A 23,638-nucleotide genomic window follows, 5' to 3' on the forward strand; every position below is an offset into this window, starting at 1 on the left:
CGGCCGGAAGCGGGGCCGGTGCGCCGCACATGCCCGCCCCGCCCCGCTCCCGCTCCCTCCCCGCCCGCAGCGGCCGCGGCTCCGCAGTGGAGGTTTATTTTCTAAGAATCAATAGATTTTTTTTCTTCCTTCAAAATAAATACAAACAACGTCCGAGCGCGGGGCCGGCCAGGGGCTAGGCCCAGGGGTGGGGGCAGCACGGGGGTGCGGGGCGCGGAGGGCCGCCCTGGGGCACGGCGGCGGCCAGAACAGCATCCCGGGGAGCGGCGGGCTGGGGGGAGCGGGCACCGGGAATGGGAGAGTGGGGGGGGCACGGGGGACCGGCCCCACCCCTCCCGGTCCCCCGGCCCCCCGTGGGTGCAGGCCAGCTGCACGGGGTGGGGGTCACCGAGCCCCGTTTGCCCTGAGATTCGGCGGGGGAGCGGCCGGCGGCACCGGCTCAGTCGCTCTCGCTGGAGTCGCTGCTCTGCTCGCCCTGCACCTTGTTGCGGTGCTGCATGGCGCGGTGGTAGGCGATCTGCACCGACTTGCGGATGTTGGACTTGCGGCCCTCCAGCATCTTCTCTTTGTCCAGGTCCTGGTTCACCCCCAGAGGCACCAGCTTCGTCCGGGGCAACCACTGCCTGTGGAGAGCGGGGGGCCACCTCGTTTGAGGGTTACAATCGTCTCTGGGGACCCCCCCCAAAGCCCTCGGCCCCCTGGCCTTACCAAGTGCGCTTGTTGTCAAAGAAGAGGACAAGGTAGAGGTGCTCGCGTGCTTCCTGAGTCATCTGCTCCCCCAGCTTCAGCACCTCCAAGGGGGGCACGGGGATGGGGACCCCATGGTGGAACATGCCTTCCCGCGGCATCTTGGGGTCAATGATCTGCAAAACGAGCAGGGGAGGGCTGAGAGGAGAACAGGGACCCCAGGAGCCAGTCTGCAGGGAGCGGACATGGGTTTCAGAGGCCCCAGTCACAGGCAGTACTCACCAACGCCGGGTAGGAGGGGTAGCCCCTGCACTTAGCCCACACCAGGTCCAGGGCATCCAGGGAAGAATCCTCATCCTCAGACAGCCACCCTGCGCCTCGGCCCATGCCCTTACGCACCACTGTACAGGAGGAGAGGGCAGTCAGCTGTGTCCCCTAGGTGATGGTGCCAGCCAGGCACACAGCTGTGCAGCCACAGTACTTACTACAGCCACACTACTTACTGCCATGCCCCACACCTCGTCCCGTGCCCACAGAGTAGGACTCGTTCTCTGTCCCTGATGTGTCCTCACTGCTGTCCTCTGGGAAGTTCACTCGGGAGAAGGAGGGTTTCCCTCTGCCCTGCTTGGAGGGTGTTGTGCTGCAGAGACAGGGAGCAGAGCTATCAGTAGGAGTCACATTAAGCTTCCAGAAACTGTTTTCCAGAGGGCCAGGCTGGTAGGACACCAGGGCTTGTGGCCTCCAAATGCCAGCCTTGGCACCGGGAAGGACTTGGCAAGCCTAGCAGGCAGAAAGGTGGGATGGTGCTTCTGCCAGGGTGCAAGCCAGACCCTCACACAGTTCCACCTAGGAGGACCAGAAGATGTGCCCTCTTCCGAACTAGAAGCACAGGCAGGAGGCTGCTGGAAGGGCCAATGACAGAGCAGCCACTGTGCCAACAGGAATTCCCTAGTTCATGCTTCCTACTGGTCCTCTGCTGCACATTTGCACCTTTAGGTTTTACATTAAAAAAGGCACAAACTCCACAGACCTCTAAGGGATTAGCAGCTGAGCTGCAGGATGAACAAGATGGGGACCACCAAACGGTGTGCTCATCCAGAAACTCAAGTCTGAGAGCTGCCCACTGCCACCCTGGGCAGCACTGCTGTCAGCAGGGGCAGTACCTGGTGCGGTCTGAGGCAGCACTGCTGCTGCTGCTGCTGCTGGACTCAGAGTCGGAGCTGCTCCGGGGAAGATTGCAGTCATTGCGGTACACCAGGAAGCTCTTCTTCACAGGCTGGTTCCCGCTGCTGAAACCGTTGGCTGGCAGGTCTGAAAAACACCCCAACAAAGAGCATTACCACTGCACCAGAGCCTGCCATGTGCTGCCAGTGGGAGCACAGGTGCCCAGCTGCACTCACCCATGGTAGCGTCCTCTGTGGATTTGTCACTGTCACTGTCAGAGCTGGAGCTGGGCCGCGGGCTCCGCCCTCGCTTCCTCTGCCGCTGGGAGGACCCCATTATTGGGAGCTGGGGGGGCCCAATGGGGCTGCTCCCATGCCCAGGAGGGATCTGGCTGTCTCGATTCTTTGGGGGGCGTCCTGGACGTTTTGGAGGGCCTGCAGTTTTAGGGTTCTTCTTGGAGAAGAGCACAGAGGTCCTCCTGCCAACTTCGTGAGCTGGGGTAGAAGAAGAATTGGGACCCAGACCTGAAGAAGGAGAAGGTGTCAGATGCAGCCCTGATGGCAGGGACTGCATAGCAGTGGTATCACGAAACAGCTTTGTTTCTGGGGAACATTATCTCAGAAGACCCTCCCTCACTGTAGGAAGAACCTGCTTTTTCCATGATTAGATGACAGGACTGGGATGCAGAGGTGACAAATGCCCAGTGACACATGGTAGCTCTGCTTTTGCTGTGCTCCCCACAGAGCCCAGCTCACCATCTCCATCCAGGGAGCTGGCAGCTGGCCTGTTTGACTCTCAGCCCTGGGAGAGCAGCTGGAGGTCAGCAATCGCTGCTGCTTCAACTCCCTCCCATGCCCTCTGGCAGGAAGGGACACTGAAGGCAGCCTGCTCCATAATGCCCCTAGAAACCAGGCAATGTGGCCAAGCTGGTAGGTCCTATCAGAAGGAAACAATCCACCTCATGCCCCACACCACACAGCTGGAACTGTGATCTCTGGAACAGCAGCCTTGACTGACAAAGAGATGAATTCAACAGGTGACTGCTGACCACAGATGTGAACACCAACAACCTGCCAACCCTCCCCAAGGGCAAACACATCAGGCTGTGGCTATTCCAGACACAGGACGTGGCCTCCTTCATCCAATCCCCCCTGCTTAGCTGGCACAGCTCACCACAAACTATCCAATGAGCATGCTGGGAGGGAGCCCAGGGAGACACAGACATCACACTCAGCACTCGCCCCTATGGGAGGCACTACAGGCAAGGAGGAGTCCCCACAGGGGGATGTGGGATAAGGGACTGTCCCACAAGAGGCCACCTGCCTCATTCCCATGGAGGAGTGAAGAGTGAGGTGTGTGTGGGGAGCTGCCCACAGTCCTCCTGCCTAAGGAGGCACCTGCCAGGGCAGCCTCTCCGCAGACAGGCCTGTCCAGAGGCAGCTCTCCATGGCTCCTCAGACTGGCAGTTCTGGAGGGAGTATTACCTTTGCCAGTCTCCTGGCTGCTGCTCTCCTCTGCAGCACTGTCTGTCTGCAGGTCCTTCTCGCAGGGGTTGTGGGACTGCAGCACTCCCCTGGCAGAGGAGCTGTGCCGCTCCAGCCCCTCCCGGCCCAGGTCCCGCGGGTGAGCGAGCTTCCGCCGCAGCACTGTGATCTCCTTCTTGATCATCTTGGCCCGGCGGGACCGTCCAATGCTCTGCTTGCCGGCGTTGACCTCGTCCAGCCGCTCCAGCAGGATCTTCAGCTGCTCCTCCAATGGCAGGTGCTTCTGATTCTCTGAGAGCAGCAGCCGCACATCTTCTGGGGAAACAAAGAGGAGCAGATGGATGAAAGAAATCACTAACTCCAGTGGAGCTCCTCTGCCTGAAAGGGCATGAGGCAATCAAGGTTTCCTGCAGGGGAGAAGGAGCTGGCATGCCACCCAGCCCTTTAGGGAGGTTATCCTAGAAGACCAAGAGAAGGAGCTCTGTGGGACCTCAGGCACGTGGGACTACTGGAGAATGCAGGCTAATCAGCAGTGTGGGGAATACTGGGGTTCACTTTGTCTGGAACAAGGATGCAACAGGAAAGAAAGGACACACTGCCTAGAACCAACCTAATGGGGCTGATAAGTACCTGGCTAGCAAAACCACCAGGTCTCCAGGAGTGGGGACACATAGCCCAACATTCAACTTAACCTCCCAGAAAAGGCAGCTCAGACTCTTGGGTGCCTTGACTCTGCCCAGGCTTTACCTTTTAGTAGCCCTCTTACCCCAGGGCAGGGACCGAGTACCCACCGTCCTCAATGTCTTGGATCTGAGCCTCTTCCACTGTGACACAGTGGGGGAAGTGCATGCCTGTCTCGAAGTCAATGCCCATCTTCTCTGCCTGCCGGCGAGCCTGCCGCAGCACGGCACCTCCCTGCTCCCGCAGGCGGATGGCTGCCCGGTAGAAGATCGTGTCTTTGGCATTGTATTTCAAACAGTTGTTAATGATCAGGTTGAAATCCTCCTCAAAGTCATCGAAATTCAGATAGCGATAAGCTTCTAGATTTTGCTTCATTGTCTGAAAATCCATTGGCTTCTTGATGTGATCCAGGTAGTCTGGGACCTGCATGAGGAAAGAGCCAGAGTTACGAGCCCAGGAGCCACAGTTAGCAGTACCTGCTCCAAAAAAACAGTTGTTAGAGGAATCAGGTATCACTCCCTGTGCTCTGCCCAAATGCACATCGGGGAATGCCGTCTGCTTTTGCAGCTTGAGGAACAGCAACGCCTCCGGACTAGGAAGCCCATGTGCTGTGCTCAACCTGTTAGAGCGGATATGCACTCCGAAGCATTTTTACAGCTCCAGCACACATGCCAGCATCCTGTCCTCAACTCCTGCCTGCAGGCAGCTGGGATCCAGTATGCTACATGTTATTCCCTGGAGAGGGTGCTGCAAGTGCAGCCCCAGGGGTGAAGGTGAGTGCAGAAAGGTAAAACAGAGCCATCCAGGTGGCAAGTGAGATGGTGCAGCCTTCCTCCCCATCTGCTAAGATACCTCCATGCTGACCTGCTGCCAGAACCTTGCAGAGACCATGTGGACTTTTGCCATGCTCCCAGGCAGGGACTCAGTGACAGTCTCAGGAATTCTCTCTCCTGCCTGCAGCAGTGACAGTCTAAGGGTCAAACCCATCTCTGTGCTGTGCTCAGTCATCTAGCAGAGGCCTTCACAAGAGGACAGGTAAGAGCACAATGACTGCTAAGGGCTGGCACTTTGCCTTCCCCAGTGGGAATCCCCAACTGCTCACAGACCCTGGGGTGTCACCAGTAACACACACAGAGGAAGAGTCAAGTGCTGTGCCCCAGCTGTCACCAACTCAGCTGTTCTGCATTTGGCTCACCCAGGAGGGGCACTGCTGCACACCCCCTCTGGTGAGCGAGTGATGCTGCCATGAGCCAGCACCAGGCTGCTCACGGTTCTTCTGGACCAGAACACACCCTGGACAGCCCTTGGCATGAGCAAGGGGCAAGTTTGAGTGAAGTAGAAATCTGGGGAGGGGGTTCTTACTTCGTAGTTTTCTGTTACCTCAGACAGAGGGACCGGCTCACTGAAGATGTTGCCCGTGTCTTTCTCCTGCAGCTGCTCAAGCGTCTTGCGGAGGAGGATGAGGAAGGGGGTCAGCTGCATTTCCAGTGCCACCTGCTGCACTTTGATCTGAAACAAAGAACAGAGCGGGGCTGAGCCCCTGGCCCTAGCCAGGCAGTGATGACTGTCCCCAGGGAGCAGCAGTGCAGCCCTGCAGGACAGCAACCCCTCTCCTCTCCTTGCTGAGGGTAGGGAGCGCCCCTCAGCCCCGTTTCTGGGAGCAGAGGTGAAACAGCGGCTCCAGCACCTGTGCGTCCCACCTGTGCCTTGCAGAGCAGCCACCTTTGCTCGGAGCCATCGGAGCAGAGCGCAGCACAGCCGAGGGGACCCCGGCACACCTGAGCACCCTAAGGAGCCCCTGCTGACGCCCACCCCAGCCTCTCCCCAAGGAGGGGCAGTCGTTACCGTCTCTCTCTTGAGCTTCTCCCGCTTGCGTATCAGCTCCACCAGCAAGCGCGCACGCTCGAGGTCATGGCGCAGGCGCTGCCATGACTTCAGCTGTTCCTTCAGGGCCCAGTTCTTATCCTCAGTGTCTCTCTGTGGGAACATCAGAGACCATGAGCTGATAGAAGATGTGCTCCCATCTCCACCTTCCTGACTGTGTGCTGGGGCTCTTCTCTGGCAAAGGGAACCACCTGCTGATGCAGCAAAGGTCACAGCTCCTTTCTTGTAACCTAGGCAGGTGATTCAGTCTCACCTTCTGGCAAGAGCTAAATACCTGCCTCTTGGTCATCAAGCCTTAGGATGTCAGGAGGTGAACATCCTCAGACTCTAGAAACACTCTTCCTAACATGACCAACTGACTGCCTGCAGCTGCCCAAGAGGTCTGTGCTACTGCTCACAGCTCTGACAAAGTGCAACAGCTCAAAAAGGGAACAACAGCTCTACTTGCTTTCATTTTTGGAGCACCAAAAATATTACAGCTTTTATCCTGCCATAGCCAAAACTGAGCAGAAGCAGCCTCAACTCTTCTCCAGCAAAAATAATAAGAGCAGACAAAGGTAGGAGAAAACCCTGCCCAGTCACAGTCATCAGAGGGCTCAGAAAGATTTACAGCTCAGATGGGAGCCAGAAGAAAAAATCTTCCTCTCTGGCACCAGATTTCACATCTGTGAAGTGCTGACTGTGGGCTGGAAGCAGCACCCAGAAGGAGCACTCCTGGAGCAGTACCAGAAGCTACAAGAGAGGCCTTGGTTCAGTCCAGACTGTTTCTAGAGATCCCTGGTCATCTCTCTCAACACTGCCTGGCACAGTGGCCTCATATTAGAGCCATTTCTGACAGGTTTGCCATCACTACTGGCTAAATGCAGGCACAAGAAAGGAAATACCTTCAGCGTGGCAGCTTGAGAGGGCAGGATTCCCTTCGTGTGGCAGGCTGCCAGTGGCGTCGCTGCCTGGCAATTCTCTGAACACTGAGAGCGGAGGAGAAGGTGAAGCAGCAAAAGCAGCTGGGGCTGCCCTTCCCTCGTCTGAAAGCTCATACCCCTGACCCCCATTCTGCACCTGCAGGCATTGCATGCAGCAAAGGCTCCAAGCCCACAGCTCCAAAGGCGCAGGAAGCATGCACACAGCCAGGTTCCCTGCAGCCCCACCAGGCAGCCCTTACCTGGTCGCAGTTTCTCTGTGACTGCAGGTGTGTCTGCAGGCGGCGGAGCAGGGGGACACCGTTGCGGGACTGTCTCTTCAGAGTCCAGTAGCTGTGCAGCCTCTGCATGAACTGGCTCTTCCTCTGGATGGTTAAACGGTTTGTAATCTTACTGAGCCTGAGGAAAGGAGAAGAACCACAGAGTCCATCAACAAATCAAGCCTGGCTGCTACAGGAGAAGCCCCAGCTAGGGACAAGTATCAGCAAGTCCATCCCAGCAGAGCTGAGAAGTTCTTCAAGGAGAGAACATCCTTTTATATGGCAGGACTTCCTGTAACACCAAGTCACACAGCCTAGGCACAACAGAGGATGCCAGGAAATCTGCAGCCTTGCCTCTCCATAACACACTTTTCCTTTCTACTTCCTGTCAACTTTCAGGCAAAGCCTGGGGCAGGTTGGGGTGCAAGCCAGCCACACTGGGTGCTGGATCTTTAACAGCTCCCATGGTCCCTGAGACCATGAGTGTTATGGTGCTACTACCCCAAAACCATTATTTAACTGGCTGAGGGCCACTTGCTGTGACAGGGGGGTCTGGCCAAATGCTACCAGAGAAACTCAAACCCTGGCAAAGCACGAGGAGGGAGCAGGACACATGAGTACAACAGACGTCCCATCCAAGACTATCCCGAACAGCCCAGAACACCACAAAAGGGATTGCTTACTTTCTACCACAGCAGATAGTCCGGAGGGGCTGGGACAGCCTTGTTCAGCAGAGAAGGACAGAGATGCCCTGCTAGTAGAGTGACAAAGGGATGAACCCTCAGCATCTGCCCACCTCCCAGGGACTGCTTTTCCCAAAGGATGACCCAACCTGCATCAGCCTCAGCTGAAGAGACTGGGGACAGCAGCCTCATATGCCATCACTGGCCAAGCACAGCTCCCACAGGAAGACGTGGCATTCTGGCAACAGCCCCTGAAGAATAATTAATCCCAACAGGATTCTAGCTCAGTGTACTTTCACTGTGAACGCAATAGCAGCGAGACCCTACAAACTGCCAACATGTCCACAACATAAGAAAAAAAGGCTCTTGCTATGGAGCAAGCCCTGAATGAGCAAAAACATAAGTCTGGGACACAAACAGACCATGGTAAAAAGCTAGCAGCCTTGTGGCAGACCTGTCTCCCCAAGACACCAGAATGCTGCACAGAGAGCATAACCCATGGCTTCCATGGGCTCCTATCCAAGTGCACAGGAAAGAAGTCTTGAGGGTCTAAGAGTCTTGAGGGTCTAAGAGTCTTGACAGTGTCCCATGGTCACAGCCCCCCACAGCTCCTGCTGCAGGAGCTCACCAGCTCAGGATTGGTGGCTCACCACCACAAAGGCAAATGCTCCATGCCCAGCCTGTGCTCAACTGTGTTGCCTGCTGCAGGGTGACAATGAGGTTCAAAAACATCCTAGGATGCCCTTATGTGCTTTTACAGGCCGCTGAGGACATCCAGAGTTATAAACACTGACAAATTCTGGCAAGGCTCTTAGATGCTCTTGTTTTGGGATTTCCACGCCAGCCCAACAATCTAACAAGAGCAAGGCACAAAGCAGTTGCAACTGTAACTAGAGGGTGTTTGCACCTTCCCATGAAACCACAGGTTTGGAATGTGACAGAAACATAACCCCTCGTGAGGCCTCACACTGGGGAGTCAGCTTTAGGACCGTGGTGTTCCTTGGCAGGCAGGATCCTGGTGCTCTCCAGCCACCCCTCCTCACAGACAGCTTTCAGCACCCGTGGCTGCCCGGCCCTGCTCCAACAGGCAGCGCTGAAAGGGAGCAGCAGCTGCTGTGCCTGGCAGAGAGCACTGAGGAAGCCCAGCAAGGAGTACGTGGCTGCTGGGATGGATGAGTTCTGCTCAGCAGAGCACAGGGATCCCGACCCCAAACCTCTCTGCTCCAGAGCCAAAATAACCCTGGGATTAGCCCGTTTCCCAGGCCTGAATCACTCCCACACTTCTGTCTTCTGCCTGACACAGCCTCAGGAGAAAACAGACCTCAGCAGAAAGGAGAGCAGTTCCCTCCTCCTTCCCGCCTCGTTTACTCCAGTGCCTGAGGTCAGCGCAACAGGAAAGGAGTGCTGGGAACCTCCAGCTGCTTCTTGACACATCCGGCCAAGTTCACTCTCTACTGTTAAACTAACAGCAGCTATTTCCTGCCATGCCGAGGGCCCAGACACCTTTGCAGGGCAGTGCATGGCCCTGCCTCTCTGCAGGACTCTCAGAGGAAACCACCACAGCCCTCTGTGGCCACAAAGTGAGAAGTACCTGCACAAAAGCTAGGGAGGGGAATAGGATAATGCCCACATGGGAAGCAGGACACAAAACATGAAGAAGAAATTTCTCCCCAGTCCAGAGGGGGCAGCAGGTCGTACCTGTGAGGGGGGATGCAGGGCACGGAAACCACAGGTGCTGCAGCTCGTTTCTCTGCCAGGATCTTCCGTGCCTTCTTCATCTTGATCCTAGACTTGGCCTTTGCTTTTTTGACTTTCTCAGAACTCCAGCCCTTCCCCTCCTCCTCTTCCTCCTCATCCTCCTCCTCCCCCTCACTGTGGGAGAGGGCGGGCAGCCTGCGCACGGAGCCTGGCGGCGTGTGGATGTCGCAGTAGGCGGTTTTGCGCACACTGAAGGAGGTACCATTGGCACCCGTCTCCCTGACGGGCTCCATCTTCATGTACAGCCCGGCCTGCTGGGCACAGGTGACATGGAAGGCAGTGTAGCAATTGGCTTTGTGACACTGGATGCAAGCCCCAGAGCCACGCTGCTTGCAAATGTAACAGGTCAGCTTCCAGCGTGCGGGCGGGATGTGCTCGATGCTGTCGATGGGCTCCAGGAAGACGGTGTTGGCAAAGCACACCTCGGGGATCCAGAGGGCACAGACCACGTGTGCCCAGCGCCCATCGTCCGTCTGCTTGAAGGCCCCCCCCTTGTTTGGGCAGAGGGCGCAGTCCACGGCGCGCGAGGGTGACTGCAGGCACCGTCTGCAGAGCCACTGTCCCTCGGGGATGTAGGGCACCCCATAGCACTCCTGGTGCACAGCCAGGTTGCACATGTCGCAGAAGAGGATGACGTTGCTGTTCTGACACTCCCCGTCGTTGCAGATGCAGCAGACGGCGTCCTCATCCACCAAGGCGTTTGGGTCCCCCTTGTTGTGGCTCTCGAAGTAGGACTCCTTCTCTAGGCGGTCCATCAGGTACTCGAAGATCTCCTGGGGAATAGGACTCACGCCTTCGTTCTTCCGCCTCTCGTTCATGATGTCCAGCCAGATGTAATCCTCCTCGTCCATGTCATACTCCACCTCCTCATCCAGCTCCTCTGCCGACTTCTCAATGTACCTGGAAGGACAGCATGGGAAAGTAAGGCCATGTTTGACATGTTTGGAGCTGCTGAGCCCCAACTCCAGGATTTGTCTGTGATTGAGGGAATGTTCAAATGCTCCAGCTGAGCCATAAGCCAAAATAAAGAAACAGGGACAAGGCAGGAATGTGCAGAAGCAGAAGGTGCTACTGCACCCTGACTAGCACAGCGGCACAACAGCAACTTGGAGACAAAACAAAACAAAACTGGTCTAAAGAGCAAGGTCAGGCCTTGGAGACTCATCAGTGCAAGGAAGGGGCCTGCATGGGCCACCCCGCAAGTGCCAGTGCTCTGGAGGCAGCAGCCTCACAACCAAGACATGGTAACCATGCATGGAGGTGCATTTCAGTAATTCCCGTTATGGGGCTCTGTTAACTCCTGCCTGAGGTATTAACTGGGGCCACTGCATCCACCAAATCTCTCACAAAGTACTGTAAGAAAACAATTAAGAAGTATGGCCACAGACAGCTCCTACAGGGGCACACCTTGGTGCTGATGGGCTCTGAAAATATCTCAGCATACCTCCAAAGAGAGACTGAGAGGCAAAAGGACACACTGGGTTTTGTTTTGATTTAAGTGCTGTTCCAGCAAGGAAAGAGCACAGCAATCAAACTGCTGGCAATGAGCTAAGCAGCAACTGAGAGCTCTGTAGATTCACAGACCTCTCAGAACTGTGATGTGACACCAGGCAGAGCCCAAGGAGCCTGAAGCCATGGAACAGCCACTTCTGTGAGACCTGGAAGAGGCAGACAAAGCCCATTTCCAGGAGCCACAGGCAAGCCACTCGAACGGAGGGGGGCCAATTCCACCTCCAAACCCAGGGCACAAGCCTAGGAGTCTCCTTGCACCCAGCCACGGACAATACCTGTAGTACGAAGTGGGACGAGGCGGGGCATCGGGGGTGTCCTGCTCCAGCTCTCGGTACACCACCTCGGGCAGCTTGGGGGTAGTGCTGGCCGAGGCGTTGTGGTGATGATGGTTGGAGTCCTTGCGCTTCTCCTTGTTCTTGTGCTTCCCAGATTTGGGCGGGACGCTCTGCGTCTCCGTGTTCTCCTTATTGCTCCCATTCTCGGGCACCTCCTCGGGAACATCCTCGTCCTCGGACACCACGTCGAGATTATCGAAGATGCTGATGCGGTGGACGCGGCCGTGCAGGTCCACCTCCACCATGCGCTGGGCCTGGGCGTAGGTCATCACCTCTCGGCCGGGCGACTGGGAGGTCTCGGAGGGGCTGGGCGACTGCTTGTTGGCGGCGCGGGCCTGGCGCCCCTTCTTCTTGTGCTTGCGCAGGGGGGTGTGCTGGGGCAGGGGCGGGTTGTCGTGGTCATAGTGGTACAGGTGGTACTCGATCCCGCTGTAGCTCTTGTAGATCTTGCGGCAGGTGCCCACCGGGCACTCGTAGGGCGGCTTGGTGGCCCGCAGGTTGTGGCAGAAGGTCTTCACGTCGAAGTCTACACCCATGGCGGGGCCGCGGGGGGCCGAGGCCGGGCCGGGCCGGGCCCCCCGCCCCGCCGCCCCCTCCCCGGGCCCCGGCCGCCCTGGCCTGGCTCCCCGCTGCCCGCTCCTTCCCTGCGGCGGCGCTCCCCGGCGCGGGGCCGCGCTCAGCGGGCGGGCGGCTCCATGGGCGGCGGCGGCGGCGGCGGCGGGCCCGGGCCGGCCCCAACAATGGAGCTGCGGCGGCGCCTGGCGCGGGGCGGCCCTGGGTAAAGCGCCGCGCCGCCCTTAGCAACCGCACTTTCGCCACGGCACCGCCGGGCAGCAGCACCGGGCGGGACCGGAGGCAGCGAAGACGGAGGGGACGGGGAAGGCGGCGGCGGCAGCGATGATAGCGCGGGGAGGCCACGTGGGAACGGCGGGAGCGGGCCGAGTCGCGCCGCGATGACGGTGACGAATCTGCCGCCTCGAATCACAGACCCCGCTGCCACCGCCCGGCCCCGCCCCAGCCCGACCCCCCGAGCCCCCCTCACCCTTTCGGTCCTCCCGGTCCCTCCGGACCCCTCCTTCCCCCAGGTCACCCCAATTTTCAAGGTCCTCCCGATTCCTCCGGCGCGGCTACACGCCGCCCGGTACCTTCGGCTCCCTGGCCACCCCCGCCCCACCGGTCCTCCCGCCCCCCTTGCTCTCCCCGCTCCCCCTGGCCCAGCACGGCAGCAGACCCGGTTGAGCAGTTTATTTACAGTCGGTAACGCAGTAGAGACCCGCCTGCCCTCCGCCCCGGCACCCCCGGCGGCGGGAGCCCCGGCCGTGCGGCAGGGCGTGAGGCAGGCCCGGTTAGCAGAGCCGGAGGAGCGGGCACAGGCAGGAGCGGGGTGCAGGCAGGAATGGGGCGCAGGCAGGAGCAGGGGCGAGGCCGCTGCCCCAAGGAGCAGCGGTGCTGGGCAGGCACTCAGGGTCAGCCTTCCCCTGGGGCAGAGGCCAGGCTACTCTCAGGGACAGCACACCGTGGCACACACCGTGTTCCTCCCGGCTGGCCCTGCCCGCACTGCCACGGTCCAGGGACAGTCCCGCCCTGCTACTGGACATCGGGCAGGAGGAAGGGGCAGCCGAGGATGTCCAGCCCTGTGGTCTCACTGCCAGAAGCGGGTCCCAGCCCTGTTTTGACCAACCATAGCAGCTGATTATCTCCCTAAAGGGGCCACATCTCCATGGTTGAGCCCTGGCCACCGGCAGAAAAAAGGTGACATATCCTTGCCCCACCAGTCAGTCCCATGGCTCGTGGAAGAGCTACTCGGGATCTGCCCGGCGAGGCTTGATGTCACGGGTCTTCATGTAAGAGAGCAGCTGCTCAGGGATCTCAGCCAGCACGTCCTTGGCCAGGCGGGCCATGCTCAGCACCTGGTTGCCTGAGTCGTCCACGTAATCCCGAAATGGCACAAACTTTGAGGGCAAAAAGATGGTAGTGAGGTTGGAAACTCTATTGCTGTGGGGTTCAGCAAGGGGGACTGAGTGAGTATCTGTCACCCACAGTAGGTCTGGATTCAATGCCAGACTTACCTGTACAATGTCTCTCTCAGCATACCGTCCCCGGGAAGACAACCGTACCTCATCACCGTCCAGCTCCTCCATGGCTGGGGGTGACAGCTGGTGTCACCAAGCCTCGGTGGGATGAACACCGGGGATGGAAACACCAGCCCTTTGGATGTCTTTGGCATCCCAGAGGAAGGGACAATGTTTCCATCCCTCTTCCCTGGTGTCCCCAAGTCCCAACTCACCCTCAAACTCAGCTGGACCTACTCCCACGATAATGATGGACATGGGCAGGGAGGAAGCCTGTGGAGCAGAGGCAGGGTGTCAGCCAGGATAGTGTCCATGTGAGGTGAACTCAGAGCAACAAGGGTGCACTCACTGTGACAATGGCTTCCTTGGTCTGCAGCATGTCAGAGATGACACCGTCAGTGATGATGAGGAGGACGTGGTACTGTGAGCCATCGGTCACCTGGGCGGCTATCCTATGGGGAAAAGGGATGGGGGCCCTCAAGCACCCCACTGGTGTGGGGCAGTCGACCCTGCTGTGGGACAGATGGCATTTGGGGATGGCAAAGGGGACAGCGCCCCAGTGCTCACCCAGCCACCTGGTTGATGACGGGAGCAAAGTTGGTAGGACCGTAGAGCTGGACGGTGCGCAGGCTTTGGAGGTAGGACTCCAGCACGCCTTCAATGCCAGCACAGCTGGGGTTCTCCACATTGTTGTTCTGGGGACAGAGATGGGGCACTTGGAGAGGGACCACAGCCCCTGGTGTCCCCCAGGCTGTGGGATGCTGGGGCAGAATGTTGCCAGGGTGCTTCCCCTCCCCACCAAGCTGCTGTGGGCACCCCCAAGACCAGCTCTGCCCCACAGCCAGGGGATCTGGGTTCACCCTCAGCCCCGTCCCACAGGGAGGACGCACCAGAGGAAACTGGTGGGAGATCTTGCCATCAGGTGGGACTTTGGCACCAAAGCCGTAGGCAGGGAAGAGTTTATCACTGTCGTAGTCCTGGATGATTTCCCCCACTGCCTTCAGTGCCAGGGCATAGGCGCTCAGCTGGTAGGGGCTCGCGTAGTGCAGTGAGGTGGGCTGGGATGGCAACCCTGCGGCACAGTGCCCATCACACCCGCCCCATGGTCAGCCCCAGGGTGATGGGCACCCCCCAGACACCAGGTGCACTCACCATTGGAGGCCGTGAAGTCAATGGCAACAGTGAAATTCAGCTGTGTCCTTAAGGGGGAGAGTGAGGGAGGCTGCCGGCCCCACGGCACAGGGACACCATCTTCCAGCCCCACAGTGCTGGAGTTTCCCTGCCCAGACCCATTGCCTCAGCCCCCCTTCCCCAGCCAGCACCACACAGCCCCATGCCACCATTCTGCATCTGCTTCCCAGCCCCACTGCCCCCTTGTCACCCCCAGGCTGAACCTTCACTGTCACCACTGTCCTTGCCCCGAGACTCTCAGCCATGGGGATCTCGAGGAGCCGGGGGGCTCCCGGCCCCCCACTCACCCGCCCCGTATGTAGTCAACGAAGGTGAACTCAGACTCAACAGAGAAGGAGAGCAGTGTCACCTGTGGGCACTGGGGATCAGATCTGGAGCCCCCTGAACCTGGCACACACAGCAGGTGGAGCCACACCAGCCCCTGGAAGGCAGGAGGCCCAGGAACTCCCCAGCCCCACTCACAGTGCCAGAATTCACATATTTCTTCTTCTTGCATTTCTTCCTGGGATTCAGCACCTGCAGACACAGGGGGGAGTCAGTCTCAGCATGGAGTGCACCCTGCCCTCACCCTGCCCCACCACCCTACCTCATACACTGTGAACTGACTCTGTGCTCGAGAGAGCTCCCGGTAGCTGGTGGCAAATTCCCCAATGAAGTCATGGCTGCAGGAGGAACACAGGGTCAGTACAGCCAGGCACCTGGCTGAGAGGTGCCCTGGGAAGCTTCAGCAGCACCCTGGTGTGTAAGAATTTAGTGCAATACAACAGGGGTGTCCCTTCCCTCACCTCCCATCCCGGTCCCAGTCGTACACATCTATCTTCACCGTCCTGAAAGTGAAGGCACATAGGGTAAGCCACCAGCCAGGCTGGCACAGCCCCTCCAGCCCCTGATTTGGGGACACCCAGGCCCACAGCCCAACCCGCAGTGAGCACCCTGCCCACCAACTTCCAGCAGAGCTGCCCTGCCTGCCCAGCCTGCGGCTCTGCCAGAAGGGAACGGGAAATTTGGGTCATGGTGGGGGCCCTGGAAAGGAGGGGGATGCCTTTATGTAATTTGGGTTGCAAAAGAGAAAAAAACCCAATCAGGACCCAATTCTGAGCTGCCTGCCGCTGCGGGGCCAAGCCCACCAAACACTGCTCACATCCTGCTCTGGCCCCACAGCTGCCCATGTCCCCATCCCCATTCCTGTACCGGTCGTAGTCGCCGTTGCAGAGGGCGCGCACGGGGATGGTGAAGGGCTGCCACACCGGGTTCAGTGTGTTCTTCACCACCTCTGTCTTATGGCAGATAGTAAAGCTGGGGGGACAAAGCAGGGTTGGGCCACGCTGTCTGGTGACGTTGGCACCCTGTATGCCCCACTGGGTCCCTGTGCTCACGTGCCATCCTCATTGCTACGATAGAAGACGAGGAAAGGATCGGATTTTCCAAAGAAGTCCTTCTTATCCAGCTTGTTGGCACACAGCTGCATTGTGACGATGTCCTGGGGACAGGGACTGTCACTGCCAGCCACCTCCTCACTCCTGGCACCAGCAGCTGCTCTACTGAGGGACCATCAGCCCTCTCCACCCTGCAGCCAGTACACGGGTACTCACCCGGCAGTTGCTCAGTTCCTCAGCCAGCAGCAAGATAGTCCCACACCGCTTCCCTGGGACACCCCTGGAACCAGAGGCACACAGTCAGCTTGGGAACAAGGAGGACAGTTCAGGGACAAGAGAAGAGGTCAGGGTTGGGGCTTCTGTCCCACAGCTGTTGGTGCTTGGCAGTGTGATCAGAATCCCCAGCACAGGACATGCAGTGGAGCAGATGGTGGAGACACAGTGTGGGACCCTCCCACCTCACCTCACCACAGGATGTGACTCACGTTAGGGGTCTCTCCAGGCGTCCCCGTTGGGACCCAATCACCTCTCCCAGTGCCACAAATGCCTGCCCCAGGAAGTCCTGTGCCCCAAAGAAAGCACTATGAGACCATGGAGGGTTGCCCCAGTCCCCTACCACCCACACCCACCACTTTCTCTCCCAATGCACCCATGGGACCTGCCACCAACTTGACTCTGGGCCACTCCGTTTCCTGAAGCTACACTGTGACCCAAGAGCCACCTTGCAGCCCAGGACCCATTGTTCATCCCCAGGACTACCCCATGTGCCCACTCCATGTGCCTTACACTCATTCTGTGCCCCCAGGGCCAACCCACATCCCTGGACCCATCCTCTGTTGCTCCCCCAAACTGCCTTCCATGCCCTGACCTGTCCTGGACCCCTTGGGCCACCCTAGACCCATCTTACCCCTCAAAAGCCAACCCTATGGAGTGTCCCACCAGGCACTCCCAGGTTCAGTGTTCCCAGGGCAGAGCAGGGGCAGGTGTGTAGCAGGCACCTACCTTCTGCCAGTCCCCATGGGGCATGGAGAGATGGAGAGCAGGTTAGGGCCTGCCGAGGGGCACTTGTCCCCTCTGACAGCACCCACACAGGGCACAGCCTCGGGGTGTCCCCCTGGCACAGGCTGTGCTCACCTGCTTTAAAACGGAGCAGCTCTTGGAGTCCACATTGTAGCTGGTGTAAGAGAGCAGAGCCCTGAGCTGGTGCCTGCAGGGATGCTCCAGCACACAACCCCGCTTCCCCGCCCATCCGTGCTATTCGACACTGTATTCTTATTTATTGTCCTTATTTATTACTGACTCGGTGCTTTGTTCCACCCTCAGCGGGGCCAAGCCCTTCCCTGGCCCCCCTACTCACACATCGAAGCGCAGGTTTTGCTTCTCCTCGAAGTAGTAGTCGAGGACGAACTTGCGGACAAAGTCGGGGTTCAGGGTGTTGTCGATCACCTCGGTGCGTCCGAACTGCAGGGAGAGGGGTGAGGGCGGCCCCCCCAGGACCCGTCCCCATCGCAGCTGCCTCGGCGCTAATCCCGGAGGGGGATTAGCGCTGCTGGCAGGGCCGGATCATTAGCGTGGACGGGGAGGGATCATTAGCGTGGACACGGGTGGCCATATGGGCCCGTTTAACCCAGCCGGGGATTAGCCAGGAGAGGGGGCCACGCTCACCTCCTTCCACTCGCTGCTCCCCGAGACCTGCACAAAGAGGACGACCACTGCGGAGAGAGGAGCAGAGCCAGGCTGCCGTGCCGTGTCTGTGCCATGCCATGCTCCCTGCCCGGCTCTGCCACCCACCTGGGTCGGACTTGGAGAAGGTGTCCAGGTCCAGCAGGTTCCTGGGGGAAGAGCCAGGCGTGAGCTAACCTGAGTGCCATCCACCTGGCCCAGTAACGGGTCCTCATGTCCATCCCCCTGATCACAGGTCAGCACCATGCCAGAAGGCCGTGCTGGCACCCATGGCTAAGAGCATCGGCATTCCCAAGGAGACACGCTGGCTGCCTCTGCAAGGTTCGGTGGGGCAGCAGAGCAAGCGGCGAGCAGCGTCTCCAGCGCTGATGATGATTGAACATGACAGGGAACCCATTTACAGGATGAAACCTTCCCCGGTGCCGCCGGCGCCGGCTGAGTGCCCGCCGCGCCCCGGCAGCAGGAGCTGGGCTAATGGCAGGGTGCAGAAGTGAGAAGAAAGGAGACACTTGGAGCAGGGGCTGAGCAGCCAGTGGGCATCCCCCGACACACCTACCGGCAGAGCGATTGATCGTCGTCCTGTGCGCGGTGTGACACCGGGAAGTGCCGGGAGATGCTACCGGCTCTGCTGGGATACTTCCCGCACCCCCGGGGTGGCAGCACAGGGTGGGCTGGGGCACGGCGGGGGCTGCGGGGCTAAGCCGGCTCCCCTGGCCCCAGCACGCAGGGGAGAGACCCCACCCTGGGCTGGGCTGGGTCCTCGGGCTGCGAAGTCGAAGGCTGCCCTAGGTTGTCTCCAGGTGTGACCCCCGGACCCTGCCTGGAGCTGCCCGGTCCCGTGGACCCACAGTCCCTCTGCCTCTGTGAGGGAAGCTGGCAGCGGGGGCCAGGGCTCAGCCGCGGGGAGGCACAACAGCTCCCGGCCCGGCCCAGAGTTTGCATAGCTCGGGGATGTGCTGGAGGCACCCACCCCGGTCGGGGCACTCCGTGCCACAGGACCCACGGCACGAGGACGCTCCCCCCCGGCAGGACGCTGTGCCTGTCCCTGCGAGCGGGACCCCTGGCCGCAAGCAGCGGTGCCTCCGACGGGCTATATTTAGCCGCGGGCAGACCGGCTCAGCCGCCGCCGCTTGATCGGCGGACCCTGGCCAGAAGCTGGGGCACGGAGCAGCCCCTCTCCCGCAGCCCCCATCCCGCTGCCACGTTCCCGGTCCCTCTGCCTTGCACCGAGCTCGCAGCCAGCGCCGGCACCCCACGTCCCGCCAGCATCACCCACCTCCCACAAACATCGCCCCGCGAACGGCCGTCCCGCGCCCCAGCCGCGGGTGAGGGCATCGGGTCGCTTCACGCAGCCGTGCCCGGTGACAGCATCCCGTGGGACCCCAGGTAGGGGACGGGACGGGTAGCAGCAGGGCAGAGGGACGCTGGGCACACGCCCTGGCACCGAGAGCTACCCGGGGAGAGAGGAGGACGCGCAGCTCCCAACGCCTTGAGCCAGGGGCTGAGCGGCGGGCAGCGGGACGCAGGAGCAGCCCCGCCGCGCATCCCGGTGCGTTTCGCACCCACCCGTCTCCACGGACTAGCCGCCGCCCTCCCGCTCCCTCGCCCAGCTCCCGGCTCACCGGCAGGACACGGTGAGCTCCACCTTGGTGCCCGGCACGCTGCCGGCCGCCGGCTCCAGCGCTCCCGGAGCCGCCATCCCCGCCCGGGCGCCGCCGATGCTCCGCGCCGCCTCCTCCCGCGCCGCCGAGGAGGCGCGCCCGGGGGCGGGTACGGCACGGGCACGGCTCGGCTCGGCACAGGCACGGCTCGGCACAGCTCGAGCACGACGGCCCTTCCCTGCCGGCAGCGGTGGCACCGACCCGGGCACCCAGGGGGTTCGGCTCCCGGGACTCGGCTCCACCGGAACGTCCCGCCCGCGATTCCTAGTCAGGGGCACAGCGGGCTCAGCCCCATTCCCGCCCCGCCGGGGGCTTCCTCCCGGGCTCGGTTCGGTGCTATTTCGGTGCCGACGCTCGCGAAGAGTGGGCCGGGCTATTTATAGTGAGCGGCTCCCCCGCGCCGCCCCCGCAGCCCCCGCCCGCAGCCCAGAGAGGAGGCAGGAGAGGGCACAGCTCGGGTCATTTACTGCAGAGATTCGCCGAAGACCCCGCACCCCCCAGCCCCAGGCAGGGGGGGCTGGCGGCGGGCGCTGGGTGCAGCAGGTGCCCGCACCACGGAGAGGGTCCCAGGACTCTGCTGGGGGACGTGCCAGCCCCAGTTTTCCAGGCAGTGGTCTGGGAACGCCGTGTTCAGAGGGTGCTGCTGCCTCTCAGTCCCACGCCCCGCACAAACTGCTCGAGGAGGCCACCGATGGCCCCTGAGGGGCTGGCGGGCACGGCCTTTAGGCCGATGGTCCGGCTGTAGCTTGCCAGAAAGGCAGAGCGCACTTCCTCCAGACGACACTCACGGTCACTCGGTGACACCAGTCTAGGAGAGAGAAGGGGAGGTCAGTGACTGCAGCCATCGCTCTCCATATCCCAGCTCTCACTCCTGACACAGGGCTGTGCTGCTCCACGGGCTGCAGTGGCTAAGGCAGTGCAAGGCAAAAAGGCTCTGTCCACAGCGCTGGTGGCAGCTGGTGCCACTGCCTCCTCATCCAACCCACGGAGCCAGCTGCAGCCTCAGTCTCCTGCTCCCCACGGGGTTTCCTCCTTCGCACACCCCACTGTCCCCTGTTTCTCCCACCACCATAGTGTTCATAAGGCTGCAGTTCATAAACAAAGTGGTGCTTTGGCAAAGTGGCAGCTCACATCAGTCCCTACGCCAGCTCCCTCCCCTCCTCACACAGATGAAGCCTGTCCACGTGTGCTGTGCCTGGACAGTTGCTTCCAACCTATCTGCAACCATCCCTCACTTCCACCAGCCCCAGCCTCATGTGCCTGTGCCAGCAGAGACAGCTCTGTGGAAGGGGGATGAGAAGGAGCAGACAAGGTGACAAAAGCCCCAAGGAACACTCCAGCCATAGGAAGAGGAGAGCTGAGCAGCGCTTTACTTCTGCTCCCCGGCATGGCTGCACTCGGCAAACAGGAGCAGAGTAGGGCATGACTTCCCACGGGACCTGCTCTCCTCTCCTGCTGATCCACACACCTGGTTAGGGGCAGGGGGAAAACAGCAGAAGGAAGGCAAGACTAGCCAAGGGAGCAGGGGAAAGCAAGACTGGGGCCCAGAGGCAGCTGTTCCCAGCTCTCCAGCCTCAAACGATCCTTGCTGTGGTGCCTCTGCGACAAGCCAGTGGTTCCCAGAGAGATTAAGACATTCCTCAAAGGTCACTCCAAGGGCACAGTGCGAACCTTCCCCATAAAAAATTCTCTTTAATCTTCCAGCGCCTGGGCTGGCTATAAATTGGCACAGCTCATTTGAATGGAAGTGTTAACCACCCACAGCCAACAGCTTCGGTCCGGAAACAGCAGCAAGAGGATATGGTGGGAGGCCTATAAACAGCAAGCGATGCCGAGGCAGCCAACCAGGCCGCTGTTTACTGTGTCTGATAATAAAGAGAAGCCAGAGGGCAAAAAAAGGCAACAACATATCTAAACACATTAGTGATGCTTTTTGGCAACCTAATTAGGACGTGGAGCTCACAAACCTGCTAGCATTTAAAATAAACTCCGTGAAGGCAGGACTTACTTGCACCCGAGTGCAGCGATCTCAGATGTCACGCGCAGAGGTAAGCGAGGGCGTGCAGCAGTGAGGTCCCGTGGCTCGTGGCTCTCGCACCTCTTTACAAGGCAGATTTTGTATTTGGGTTTTTCGGTTTGTTTTGTGGAGCGAGACACTCCAAGGCACAGGGTCAAGCAGCCAGCCACTGCTCCACACCAAGCCCTGCAGACGGGCTGCAGCATTTCACCCTGAGCTGCTCACCGCGGAGGCAGGTCACGCTTCCCTGCCAAATCCACGGCACTCTGCCCCGCTACACTTCCTACAGCCTGCCCGCTTGCCTGCAGCTTGGGGTGCGGGATGAGAGGAGGCTGTCAAAGCCCCAGCTCGAAGGAAGCCCTGACAAGCCCCACACAAGCACAAGAAGTAGGCTGTGAAAAGCATACCTTCATCGAGCTGCTGCCAGTGAAGATGCAAAGTGGGAACTTAAATGGAATTAAAAGAAAAAAAATCATACTGTCTCGGGCTGCAAAAACTGGGATAAAACCACAATGGAGTCCTGAGCAAACAAGGCTGATGCAGAACAGAGAGAGGGTAGAGGCTCTAGGTTAAGCTCAACAACACTGGGAACTCTTCATCCTTTCAGTGCAGTGCCTGGTCCTGGCACCTTCAGCTGAGCAGTCCCCAGCCCTCAAGCAACCCACAGCTTTAGTGAATAGCTGAACAGGGCAGAGCAACCACAGGAGAAGCACCACTACTGTTCTCCTCCTTTTGAATCCACTGCTCCAAGCAGTCACTTTCCAAACTGCATAAGCCTAAGGCCTATCAACTTTGATTCATGTTTCTCTACTGAATTCCCTATTCTGGCATTAGATCCAACTCCAAGGGCAGCAACAACTTGCTGGTGATCAGCAGTGACCAAGCACAGCCAGGCTCAGGACATAGTAAAGCAGTCACTGTTCAATGCTGCTTCAGTCCCTTCTCCCTTGCCCATCTCCAAAATACTGCAGGAACAGCTCAGTGTGTCCTCAGGAAAGGAGAAGAACAAATCCTGGCCAGGCCATGTCCAACATCTCTTGCAATGTTTTGATCTGTCAATTCATGGATCTTGTAGCTTCACCGTAACTTGAAGGCAGCTGCTCTGCTCTGTTCAGCAGCACAGCACGCAGCCACACGAGACACAGAGCCAGGGCAGGCAGCTGTCTCACAGGACACACGGGTTTTCAAGTCGCCTGCCCTCAGCCTCCAAAGCACGTACTCAGATCTCAGTAAGGGACTGAGCATCTGGCAGCACAGCTCTAGCATTGCTTGCTAGCAGCAGCCCCTGATCTGCCATTTCAGTTTCTTGATGAAGAGCTTGCAGCCTGAAGGCACAAACCAAGGCTCTCCTCTAACAGCAATTAAAGCGCATCTCCAGGCTTTCAAGCTTCCAGAGGTGGATTTCTATTTGGGGAGGAGCATTTGCCTCCCAGCCATTTCACATGGCAGGATGTGGCAGGACACAAGGTCTCTGTGGCTCTGCACCGGCCAGGCACAGCACCTGAAAATGACACTGCACAAGCTCAGACAAAATTTGGGTTACAGAAGGAAAGTCCTTCTCTTACTCCAGCAAGGATCTGACCCCAGTGGGGAGATGTAGGTGAGCAAAATCGAAAAGCAAGAAATCTGGGTTACCAGTCCTGTCCTGACAAACATGAATCCTCAACTGCACTCAATTATACCCAAATTCAGCATCTTCGAGGAAGAGAGAAAAGCCTCTTCTTCCTACAGAAAGCAAAGAACTTCCCCATCATTAGGCAGAGAAAGTGCCATTTTCTTTCCGTGTTCAGCATAAGCAAAGAGTGCTCAGGGACTGAGTTTGTGGATAGAAACCATCGAGGCAGAGAAGGTGGAACAGTTGGTTATGGGCTCCCAGGCTTCTCCGAAAGTGCCAGAGTGATAAAGTTGCAGCGCTCGCAGGCAGCCAAGAGACCCAAGGAGAGATCCTGCATTTAAGACACTTACAGGCAAGTGTTAGAGAACTCATCCGGGAAGCTGCAAGGGAGAGAGGCGTCCGCGCTCAGGCTTGCCTGCTCCCGAATACTGCCACACCCTGTCACCATCTGCCAGCTGCCAAAGTCTGTGGAAACGGAAGATCCGGGCAGAGAATGGTCGGCCGATCTGGGGCAGAGAGAGAGGGAGACGGCGCCATCAGTCACAGCATTCAGCCACAAGCTTCTCACTGCTGCTGCTGCTGCTGCTGCCAGGGACCTGCCGGGCGCGCGGCCAGCACCGCCCGTGCCAGCGCTGTGACACGCGGGGACCAGGGC

General features: G+C 59.3%; 3 protein-coding genes across 6 annotated transcripts in view; all 3 read right to left on the reverse strand.

The window, feature by feature from the left end:
* Positions 1 to 80: 80 nt before the first annotated feature.
* BRPF1 (bromodomain and PHD finger containing 1) lies at positions 81 to 12,078 on the reverse strand. Of its 2 annotated transcripts, none has more exons than XM_064724163.1 (13): positions 11,309 to 12,078; positions 9,462 to 10,421; positions 7,063 to 7,219; positions 5,862 to 5,993; positions 5,397 to 5,525; positions 4,127 to 4,439; positions 3,336 to 3,647; positions 2,088 to 2,375; positions 1,851 to 1,998; positions 1,191 to 1,327; positions 970 to 1,088; positions 709 to 863; positions 81 to 623 (listed from the first exon to the last, which is right to left on the reverse strand). In XM_064724163.1, exons 1-13 carry the CDS (start codon positions 11,902 to 11,904, stop codon positions 440 to 442), a joined length of 3,630 nt encoding a protein of 1,209 aa, XP_064580233.1. In that variant the 5' UTR covers positions 11,905 to 12,078; the 3' UTR covers positions 81 to 439. The 2 variants fall into 2 exon arrangements, with proteins under 2 accessions (XP_064580233.1, XP_064580232.1); XM_064724162.1 differs by having other exon boundaries at positions 3,336 to 3,650.
* Positions 12,079 to 12,598: 520 nt separating this feature from the next.
* CPNE9 (copine family member 9) lies at positions 12,599 to 19,474 on the reverse strand. Of its 2 annotated transcripts, XM_064724172.1 has the most exons (21): positions 19,313 to 19,474; positions 17,799 to 17,839; positions 17,673 to 17,719; positions 17,365 to 17,468; positions 17,142 to 17,181; positions 17,010 to 17,012; positions 16,493 to 16,569; positions 16,224 to 16,287; positions 16,008 to 16,111; positions 15,823 to 15,927; positions 15,417 to 15,458; positions 15,218 to 15,293; positions 15,094 to 15,147; positions 14,919 to 14,980; positions 14,593 to 14,639; positions 14,331 to 14,512; positions 14,008 to 14,135; positions 13,790 to 13,892; positions 13,656 to 13,713; positions 13,438 to 13,511; positions 12,599 to 13,320 (listed from the first exon to the last, which is right to left on the reverse strand). In XM_064724172.1, exons 1-21 carry the CDS (start codon positions 19,387 to 19,389, stop codon positions 13,168 to 13,170), a joined length of 1,641 nt encoding a protein of 546 aa, XP_064580242.1. In that variant the 5' UTR covers positions 19,390 to 19,474; the 3' UTR covers positions 12,599 to 13,167. The 2 variants fall into 2 exon arrangements, with proteins under 2 accessions (XP_064580242.1, XP_064580241.1); XM_064724171.1 differs by lacking the exons at positions 17,010 to 17,012; positions 17,142 to 17,181; positions 19,313 to 19,474 and having other exon boundaries at positions 17,365 to 17,719.
* A 324-nt stretch (positions 19,475 to 19,798) lies between these two features.
* MTMR14 (myotubularin related protein 14) overlaps positions 19,799 to 23,638 on the reverse strand; it is a 30,331-nt gene continuing 26,491 nt past the window's right edge. The window contains exons 18-19 of one of the 2 annotated variants that reach the window (XM_064724168.1): positions 23,334 to 23,489; positions 19,799 to 20,159 (exon numbers count right to left, since the gene is read on the reverse strand). In XM_064724168.1, the coding sequence (XP_064580238.1) occupies positions 19,982 to 20,159; positions 23,334 to 23,489 (334 nt within the window). In that variant the 3' untranslated portion in view covers positions 19,799 to 19,981. The remainder of the gene's footprint in view (positions 20,160 to 23,333; positions 23,490 to 23,638) is intronic. The other variant, XM_064724169.1, reaches the window with a different exon arrangement.

This window comes from Zonotrichia leucophrys, chromosome 12 (assembly GCF_028769735.1).
Source record: "Zonotrichia leucophrys gambelii isolate GWCS_2022_RI chromosome 12, RI_Zleu_2.0, whole genome shotgun sequence".
NCBI lineage: Eukaryota > Metazoa > Chordata > Aves > Passeriformes > Passerellidae > Zonotrichia > Zonotrichia leucophrys.